Raw genomic sequence first — 10,522 nt, 5'->3', positions numbered from 1 at the left:
CCTCATGTGGCAGGAGTGTGTCAGCAGTTCCTGTAAGAGGAAGGCATTGATGCTATGGACTGGCCCGCCCGTTCCCCAGACCTGAATCCAATTGAGCACATCTAGGACATCATGTCTCGCTCCATCCACCAACGCCACGTTGCACCACAGACTGTTCAGGAGTTGGCAGATTCTTTAGTCCAGGTCTGGGAGGAGATCCCTCAGGAGACCATCCGCCACCTCATCAGGAGCATGCCCGGGCACTGTAGGGAGGTCATACAGGCACGTGGAGGCCACACACACTACTGAGCCTCATTTGGACTTGTTTTAAGGACATTACATCAAAGTTGGATCAGCCTGTAGTGTGGTTTTCCACTTTAATTTCAAATCCAGACCTCCTTGGGTTGATAAATTTGATTTCCATTGATAATTTTTGTGTGATTTTGTTGTCAGCACATTCAACTATGTAAAGAAAGTATTTACAAAGAATATTTCATTCATTCAGATCTAGGATGTGTTATTTTAGTGTTCCTTTTATTTCTTTATTTTTTTGAGCAGTATATATATATATTTTGTTCCTAGCCCATGACTCCTCCGACCTGTGAATGGCAGCAAGCAATACGCAACATAGTGTGAGTTTCCGGCAGACTTGACACTAAGAAAAAAACGTAAACGGAAGTGAACTGTGACCACATTAGCGTTTTTGTTATTAAACATTTATTTAACAACCTGAAACTCAAAATATGAGTCTTTAACTGCACAGCATCACATACTTACCCCCACATAGTGTTTAATTCGCGTTGCAGACAGGACTTAGTTGATAGATGTTATCTCTTTAACGCCAGCTTGCTAAACATATATAACTGTATGGTTTATCACGCTCAAATAGCCTCCATCATGGAGGTGCTAGCGAATGCAGCCGTGGCAGAAATATGTAAAGTCGTAGACGACGATTATGCAGTGTTTCGTTTGCAAATAACTCAAAGCCAGAAAGAAAACAGAGGATTGCGGAGGAAACTACTGGAAATGAAGGCACGGGAGCGCGTCCCTGTCAGTCGTCCCAATAGTTTCAAGATCTTCGACCGATACAGAGGAATGGCAAGAGGTACATTTTGCTGAGGTTGCGCGGCCTGTCGCCCCGTTCCTCTCTACATGTGATGTGCTACCAAGAATTAGGTTTTGCTCCGTTTTTGGATTGTATGCATTGTGATTTATTTAGCTATCTTGCGCAAATACACTATCATATTCTAACCAGATGAGATTTTCTGCATTTTCTATGTTTTTATTGACAAAATAAATGTGATTCATGGAACATAATACATTGATCAATAAATAGTGTATCAATAAGTTATGAAGTGTTACCTTACATCCTTGCCAATTGTAGACAGTGACAAAAGTGTGCAATATACCATTGAGCACTGGCAGTACCTAACCTAACCACCTCTTTTTTCCCCCAATCACTCTCTCAGGTGAAGGACGTCTCACTGGAGGCCACAGGAGCTTTGTGAAGCCAGCGGGACACAATACATGGAGAGATGGTCAACAAATCACTGTTGATGAGGGGAATGGAACCTCAACCCAGCACGTTATCATGATAGAGGTTAGTGTAATAGTGCTGCGTAAAAAAATAAAAAATAGTTAGCTCCCCTCATCTATTCACTTGCTTAAATGTACATCCTCATTTATCTGCCTTAGGGGACCTAGTGAGACTTCCCTACAGCATTGTTGTCCTTGTTATCTTCTTGTATCAGTCTGCAGATGCAGAGGCTGCAGGTCCTGGGGTCAAGCAGGAGAGGTCTGAAGGAGAGGAGGACCTACGGCACAGCAGAGACATCCAGACTGGAGAGTCTGAAGCGCCCCCTGTAGCCACGGAGGACCCCACTACCACCCCAGCGCAGCCAAGGGCCCGACGCAGCATCACAGAGGTCAGTCGCCAATACTCCAGCCGTCAAGCCATAGACTGTTCTCTCTGCTTCAGCATGGCAAGCGGTACCGGTGCATCAAGTCTGACACCAATAGGCTCCTGAACAGCTTCATTCCCCAAGGCATAAGTCTGCTAAATAGCTAACAAAATTGCTACATGGACTGAGTTCACCCTTGTATTTTATTTTTGCACTGTCTCTATGCACACTCACAGGGCCTTACACACTCATGCACACTCCAACACACACACAAACACTCAATTCATAATTTCCTCACACACACATATTATGCACATACCTTTATACTGACTCTACACACGCACACCCACTTACATACAATCATCATATATGCTGCTGCTACTCTGTTTATCATATATCCTGATTCCTTGTCACCTTACCCCTATACATGTCGCTCCAGTATCACTGCAAATTGTAGTATGGTACTAGAACTGACTATGTATATAATATGCATATTTACTTTTTTTAGATTTTTTTAGTGTTTTTTTTTGTATTACATTGTTATTGATTACTGCATTGCTGGGTTTAGAGCTCCCAAGAAAGGCATTTCACAGTACTTGTGCAGTTGACATTACAACTTGAAACAAGAAGAGGCACAAGTGGGTCCACACAGGAGAGAGGCCGTTCACACTGCAGGAAGAGGTTCTAATAGAGGAGCTACCTCAGGATACACCAGCAGAAAAAAACATTCCACTCTATAAAATATAAAGTTACCATTCCACAGGAATAGCTTCTGACGTTTAGATCAAACATGACAAAGATTAATTTTCGTTGTTGACAGCAGAGAAGATCCCACAGATAGTGTGGTATGAGCCTAAAATGTCTGTTTCATATTGTTTGTGCTGTGTAGGCTTTTTAATGTTCACAAATTTTCACAAAACACTTTTAATGAGGAAATGATTGCTGATTTATACACATGGTGCATTTAACACTTGTTTATGTTTACTAAACACAAAATAGGACTTTTCATTCTAAGACTTTCTTTGACTCTAGACCCACACACTAACAAACATCTACTGTACACGTCAAAATAGTTTGTCTTTTGTTGACTTTTGTCTTATCATAGCTGACACATATTTACCCACAACGTCATATGTATGTCCACCATGATGGGTTGAACAACAGTGAAATAATTCTGTAACTACAGTATAGAACTCAACCATAGTGGGGATGGGTAAACACTCCATGTTGAAAGTGTGTTTTATCTGTGTGTACATACCTGAGGGAGTGTATGTCTGTGTAATCTGTATCACCTGTCTCTTCCAGGAGGAGGGTTCAGATGTGCTGCTGATGTGTCAGGAGGGTCTGGGGAACCCAGAGGGGACCATGGTCATGGAGGACAGCCGGACTACACCTCCTGAACCCACAGAGGAACCAGCTGAGCAGCACAGGACCACACAACGTCTCACTGAGGTGAGCCCACTGTAAACTACTGTCTGAATGGTATTAGGTCAGGGCCCGTATCCACAAAGCCTCTCAGAGTAGGAGTGCTGATCTAGAATCAGTTTTGCCTTTTAGATCATAATGAATAAGACTATTAAACAGGTGGAGACCTGGTCCTCGATCAGCACTTCTACTCTGAGACTCTTTGTGGATATGGGACCAGGTCTTGATTAAGTGTGGGACCATGCCTTTCAATTATCAAACCATTAAAGATTTTCAAGTAGTCAAATCAACTAACAACATGTTTGCATAGTACTCATAGCAATCCCTCATTGCCCAATCAGAAGATGCTCCATAGCAGGGTGCTCATATCAGATTTCTTTATCCAATATCCTCTCACTCTGTATCTCTTACAGTCAGTAGACATGGAGGATGGGAAGCCTGATCTGCTGCTAGTCAAAGAGGAGACAGTAGAGGATGGACCAGAGAGCATTGATCTGCTGAGTGGACTAAAGATTGGGGAGCAAGGTAAGGGAGAAATACATATAGCCTACATACAGTAATAGATCTTCAATGGGAATAGTGATGCACCTGGCTATTTTCTCTTAATTTATTAAATCAATACAATGTATGTTCATATACAAAAACACACATTATAATGTATGAACTTGACCAGGTAACTAACTCATGCCATATTTGTAAAGTCTATTTTGTAACCTTTTCCTGCAGGTGGTTGGCTGGAGGCTAACAAATACTGGGTGGCTGTCTTGGATTCTCTGACCCTGACTGGTGCGGCTAAGGGCTCGCAGGACGATATCACTGAGCAGGCCAGGACCAGAGGCGACATAGTGGAGGTCAGTGGATGGGACAGTGTCCTCAACTCTGGACTGGGAACAACACTGTTAACCACAACCAGAAACAGACAGTCGAACACAAAACAACCAAACTTAAGTCTTCACTACAACAGACTGATTGAGACCAGGATGAAGCGTAGATTTAGTCTGCAGAGATTGGGAGGTGTCGGTTTGCGGCGGGAGAGAACAGACAGACTCGGCTAGCGATGCTCCGTCCTGCTCTTATAGTTTGAGATTCAGAGAGACAGATGGCGCCTCAGGTTAATCCCCTACCAGGTGCTGCCTTCAGCCTGCCTTCTATAGGATCTATCAACTGGAACATGGATCCTGCGACAACACAGACACTCGCCATGTCCGAATACCCATAATAGCATCCGACACACTGTACTTAAACTGCGTAGTATGTGCTCATTTTCATACTATTTATGATGTAATGTCTTTTAAAATGTATGCAGTATTCCATGGCTGTTACGCATTACTTTGCTACACAAATATAACTGGCTAGCTAGGCTAAATATGAAATGTCTATTTATTATTTGCCAGCAGCATACCACCCTGCATACCACTGCTGGCTTGCTTCTGAAGCTAAGCAGGGTTGGTCCTGATGGGAGACCAGATCCTGCTGGAAGTGGTGTTGGAGGGCACGTAGGAGGCACTCTTTCCTCTGGTCTAAAAATATCTCAATACCCCAGGGCAGTGATTGGGGACACTACCCTGTGTAGGGTGCCATCTTTCGGATGGGACATTAAACGGGTGTCCTGACTCTGAGGTCATTAAAGATCCCATGGCATCATAAGTGTAGGGGCACTGCGTTCATCCACCTCTGGCCTGCTCGCCTCCCTACCACTGAGGAAGTACAGTTCCCGCTCAGCCCAGTCAAAACTGTTCGCTGCTCTGGCCCCCCAATGGTGGAACAAACTCCCTCACGACGCCAGGACAGCGGAGTCAATCACCACCTTCCGGAGACACCTGAAACCCCACCTCTTTAAGGAATACCTAGGATAGGATAAAGTAATCCCTCTCACCCCCCCTTAAAAGATTTAGATGCACTACTGTTCCACTGGATGTCATAAGGTGAATGCACCAATTTGTAAGTCGCTCTGGATAAGAGCGTCTGCTAAATGACTTAAATGTAATGTAATGTAAATGTTAACCCTGGTGTCCTGGCCAAATTCCCAATCTGGCCCTCAAACCATCATGGTCACCTAGTAATCCCCAGTTTACAATTGGCTCATTCATCCCCCTCCTCTCCCCTGTAATTATTCCCCGGGCCGTTGCTGTAAATGAGAACGGTAAAATCAGTCAACTTACCTGGTAAAATAACAGATAAATAAAAAAAATTGGGATGCCCATTGGCTGCGGCCAAGGCAGCAGCTACCCTTCCTGGGGTCCAAACACACCAAAGCACCCACATTACTTCTAAAACAACAGATAAAACAGTGAACTATGTTTGTACTGAATGAGCTAAAGATAAAACAGTACATCATATAACATCCCTACACCAACACATATCCACAACACAAAATGTTCAAAACCACCATACAACAATATCACATTGTGTGTGTGTGTGTATGCATGTCTGTATCTTTTGTGTGTGTCTTTTCACAGTCCCTGTTGTTCCATGAGGTGTATTTCTACCTGCTTTTTACATCTGATTATTCTGCTTGCATCAGTTACCTGATGTGGAATAGAGTTCCATGTAGTCATGGCTCTATTTAGTACTGTGCGTCTCCCATAGTCTGTTCTGGACTTGCAATGTGCAGTTCCTGGATAATGGTGCAGGGTGCATAGTCTGTGGATGAATAGGGCAGAGTTCAAAGTCCATGGATGAGAGAATCATGGTGGACCAGGTGGCCGGTTGGTGAGGGCCACGGGGCGGGGGAAGGAGCTGTTCAGGTGGCGGGGGGGTTTTGGTCGTGATTGACCTGAACCGTTTGGAAAAGGGTGGAAGGGGTCAGCAATGATCTTTTCCGCACATTTCCTTGCCCTGGAGTCATGCGAGACCTCAATGGAGGGCAGGTGGCAGCCAATAACCCTCAGCAGACCGGCCAATTGTTGCAGTGATCAAGGAGGTTGAGAATGGACTCGATGATGGTCGTTTAGAACTGAATCAGTACACACAGCAAAAACGATGCCATGCATTCACTAAACATTGCACTGAGAAACAGATTTGATATGTAGTAATTGTCTGATTGGGAACTATCATTTTCTATCAATTACAGAATCATGAATGATTTCAATTTGGCATTGAAAGTTTTATTGACTACAGTCTAATTTCAGTCAGATTTCATCAGCATCCAGAGCCATCTGTGGAAAAAGCATATGTATAACAAAGATATGAGTGTAAACATAAAATATATCATTCAACATAAGATTCCACCTAAAACAATGACATGACCTCTGTCCCAATTAATCTCTGCTCAACTCCTCACTTCCTCTACTCGCATCCTTCTCAAACCCTATTGGAGCAGGTCTGAGGCGAAGAACCTTGGGTCATCTCCTCCAATGGGGTTTTAGGAGGAGCAAAGGTCTGTCCTTGCATCCATAGCTCTGTCTATGAATTTGAGTGGTTACATTTCTCCAGCCCCATCCACCCTCTTTCTTTTTTACAGAAACAGTGGTGAGGAGTATGCTTTGTTATTGTTTCAACTGCTGATCGTTGCTTTAAGAAACACAAATTAGCATACATGACTGTTTGGAGTGCGGTGCCATACCTTTTGGCTCCCAGGTGCAGCAGAGCTGACACACTAAAGATGAAGTTGTCTTGACCACACCCTGGCTGTTCTCCAGTCAGCAGGTAGCACTGGAACGAGTACCAGGCACTGTTTGTGGCCACGTCACCTCCCTCAGTGAAGATCGCCAGGTTTTTACCGTGGGGCAGCAGCATCATCTTAAGAGAGGGCAGAACAATACAGGAGATGGAATTAGATTTGGTATGGAGTGGAAGTCCCAATTTACAATCCTTGTATAATCCATTAGACATTGGAAAAAAGGTAAAACACCGACCTGTCTCCTGAGTAGAAGCCTGACTCCACCTGGTTAAACGTGTGTTGAGAACAACTGGACTGAGAAAGGGAAACAATATGTCAGGAAATTATGTCACAGTTCAATAGGAGTTTAAATGTTTTAACATCTTAATGTTGCAATCAAGGTAACAGTCCATTTTAAGACTGCTGTGGCTGTAGGCATCTATGGATGATAATTTAGCCAAATAATAACATGCAATTTGGGGCAGAGCTGTACCAATGCCACTTGTCAGTCAGCATGGCTCAGTTTTGACTTCGCTACAATGCTCTTAGTTAAACCAGATACTGTGTATATAAAACAAAACCATCTTTGCTTAAACCACAGATGAAACAATGAGCCAGATGTTTCACCAGATGTATAAATCTGAAGCGTGCGGTTGGTATTTCTACTCACCACCAAATATGGTGATGAGAGGAAGCACAGTGGCCGGCAGTGGGAGAAGATAAAGCGAGATGGATTTGGCCGTCATTCTGCTAATTTTCTCATCAATAAAACATTTGATCTCAATACAGTTTCTGTTCCCAAAATTACAATATGTTACGAACAGAGTGGACTAAGTTTTGTAAACTTTATCCTTTGCCAAAGTTGTTTAAAATGGTGATGTTTAGGAGTGCAAGGTTGAGTTGAGTTACTGCACACGTGTACTTCACAGAGTAGACGATCCCTAACGGATATTTGTGAATACATGCTAGAACGTGCCAATAGGATCTCGCAAGCTCATGCTTGGCTTTGCCCACCTCCTTGCTTGTTCTATCCACTATGATTACTTTTCTCCCATTGGAAACGACAGGCTGTTGTCCATCTTGGGTTAGTTATAAAAAAATATTTGGTTAAATGTTAGCATTCTAGCTAGTTGACATTTAACCTAGCTTGCCTAATCAATAGCCTGCTTTCATAACAGAAGACCAAAAAACGATCTACAATTTTAATATTCGTTGATTAGGTAGCTAGTTGGTTGGTTAGTTTCTCTACTGAAAAAGGATTGAACTTACCTCTGTCAGCCATTGTTCACCTTTCGGGCCGTACTCGGTTGAGTGAAGGCATGATCGACAGAGTCAGCTTTTGGTGTCATCTGGACCAACACCATGTCGACTTTGATGGTGTCGCAAGGGTTTGTGTTACGGTGATAAGAGCTCGGGCTGATCAAGGCAAATTCATGGCAGATTGAAACATTTTATACTTTAGATTTATATTGTGAAGGGGAAAGGGGTGTTTGTCATCCCTGCCTTCAAGCTGCTGCTGGACATGGCCCTTTAGGTTGATGCTGATGTTTTATAGTGAAATAATGATAGTGCCGTAATTCATGTTTACTTGACCTGAAGTAGTGAAGCTGTGTGTAATGTTATGTTGAACCTTTTCCAAACTATTCTAAAATTAATTTTATCAAAGCGAGGGTACCAGATTTACAGAAGTGTTAGTGAAAGTTAGTCCTGTCGCGTATCGTTTCGTGCAATAAATGTAAACTAAATTGACTCTGTGCTGACTCACTAATGTTAGGTACTTGAATCAGTGTTAGAGATGAGCTTGACTGTTAACATTTTAGAGTTTCTTTATATAAACATTTATGCTTTTCTGTACCATCTTTGTTTGCAGTCTGCAGTCCATGAAGACCTGCTGATATCCGGTGTTACTGGCGGGAGAGACTGGACCTCTGAAGAGGCTGGCCACAAACCCTGGCCCCGGATCAGGACCCTGGATCAGGAGCCGTCACTCTTCCTTCCCCAGTCAGAACCCGGAACCAACCACGGGGGACAGAGACTCCACCACAACAACTACATAGAACACAACCAGTGCACAGGTGGACTGAACCACCTCGGTCCTGGTGGTCATCTGAGAGACAGAGCCTCCAGTCCGCAGACCAGACCCTTCTCTTCACAGTCTCAGTGCAGGGATGAAGCAGGGCCCGGGGCTGATAGAGATAGACCCTCCTGTTCCTATGATACAAACACCACAGTATCCATGATGAACAGAGCAGGTCACCCTGGGCTTCAGCCTTCACAGAGAGTGGTGGGAGACCCCCCTGATGGTAGTCTATCAGCAAGTCTGTCTTCTCCTTCAGGGTCTCATCTAATGCCTGGTGACTGGGTCCATAGAAAGCCTGGACCTGGGTCTAGCCTTCCTCAGTTACCTCATGGTTACCCCATGAATACAGACAGGGTCAGGATGGGCGTTCACCTAGCCTATAACACCGCACACAATCCCAACAACACCCAAACAATGGCTAGAGGTCAAGGAGGGAGCTCAAAGATTAATCAACTGAGGGTGGCTCCTGCTTTTACCTCCTCTGGTGTCATTGGGTCACAACATGGGAGGCCGAGCGTTAGGACGGACACAGACATGCCGTACGCCTGCCCCACGTGTGGGAAGCGCTTTGCTGAGGCAAATTATGTGAAGACGCACCAGACCGTTCACACCCTTCAAGTGCAAACTAAACTACAAGAGCTTATCAGACATAGGAGTGTCCACAACGAGGAGAAATCGTAGCAGTGCATCTTCAGCTGTACGCAGGGGATGTCAGGGAATCATTCTTTAGCTGACAGATGGTTGTTATCGTGTGAAGTGTCTTGGGGTAAGAGCGTAATTAACCATATACCCCTCATTAATCCTGTTTAACTTGTTTTTAAGAGACCGTAAACCTAGGCTATAACAAGGACAGTTTAATATTTACCTTATTGAGGTGATGTAGATGGAATAAAGTCATTTTATTCTGTTCTTTCTAAACAAGTCTCAGCTTGAAAGATACTGATCGTATGAGATTTGAAGTGTAAGGTAATAACCAGTAGCGTATTTCAAAGAACAGTGTACATACTCTTTTCATTTAACCACACCCGTTGAACTATTACGCCAACCATTACCAATACGATCCTTCCTCTTCAGTGTAGATCGGTGTCTTGATTTGTCGAGATCTCTGAGTGGGAAGAAAGGCTCAAACGTCTTCTGAATATATACCTAGTAATGGTGTTAAAGAATACATATCAACTACTGAATGTGAGATCCTGTCTTCTGTATAAATTAGTCATCAAATTTGATCTGATCATCTAAGTCACAACAATAGACAAACAGTGTGCCTAGACTAATAACGCACAAATTGTATTTTTCTTGTCTATATTCAATACATAATTTAAACATTCACAATATAGGTTGGGGAAAGTATGTGAGCCCATAGGCTAATGACTTCTCCAATCAATGAGATGAGATTGGAGATGTTCGTTAGAGCTGCCTTGCCCTATAAAAAACACTCACAAAATTAGTTTGCAATTCACAAACATTGCCTGATGTGAACCAAGCCTCGAACAAAAGAGATCTCAGAAGACCTAAGATTAAGAATTGTTGACTTGC

The 10,522-nt window shown here is 43.5% G+C and overlaps 1 protein-coding gene across 1 annotated transcript; it reads left to right on the top strand.

The window, feature by feature from the left end:
• The first annotated feature begins 628 nt into the window (after positions 1-628).
• LOC135574049 (uncharacterized) lies at positions 629-10,170 on the top strand. Its single transcript, XM_065024842.1, has 7 exons — positions 629-1,084; positions 1,449-1,579; positions 1,731-1,904; positions 3,186-3,332; positions 3,719-3,830; positions 4,032-4,156; positions 8,777-10,170. Exons 1-7 carry the CDS (start codon positions 847-849, stop codon positions 9,665-9,667), a joined length of 1,818 nt encoding a protein of 605 aa, XP_064880914.1. The 5' UTR covers positions 629-846; the 3' UTR covers positions 9,668-10,170.
• Positions 10,171-10,522: the final 352 nt, after the last annotated feature.

The sequence above is a fragment of the Oncorhynchus nerka genome, linkage group LG11 (genome assembly GCF_034236695.1).
Source record: "Oncorhynchus nerka isolate Pitt River linkage group LG11, Oner_Uvic_2.0, whole genome shotgun sequence".
Classification (NCBI taxonomy): domain Eukaryota; kingdom Metazoa; phylum Chordata; class Actinopteri; order Salmoniformes; family Salmonidae; genus Oncorhynchus; species Oncorhynchus nerka.
Note: the sequence above shows the minus strand (reverse complement) of the source record. Positions and strands in the feature narration are given on the sequence as shown.

Excerpts from the sequence above, each read along its gene's own strand:
- LOC135574049 (XM_065024842.1), top strand. The coding sequence starts at position 847 with ATGGTTTATCACGCTCAAATAGCCTCCATCATGGAGGTGCTAGCGAAT. Across the intron at positions 3,333-3,718 it reads CCACACAACGTCTCACTGAG|TCAGTAGACATGGAGGATGG; the intron begins GTGAGCCCACTG and ends TATCTCTTACAG. Across the intron at positions 3,831-4,031 it reads ACTAAAGATTGGGGAGCAAG|GTGGTTGGCTGGAGGCTAAC; the intron begins GTAAGGGAGAAA and ends CTTTTCCTGCAG.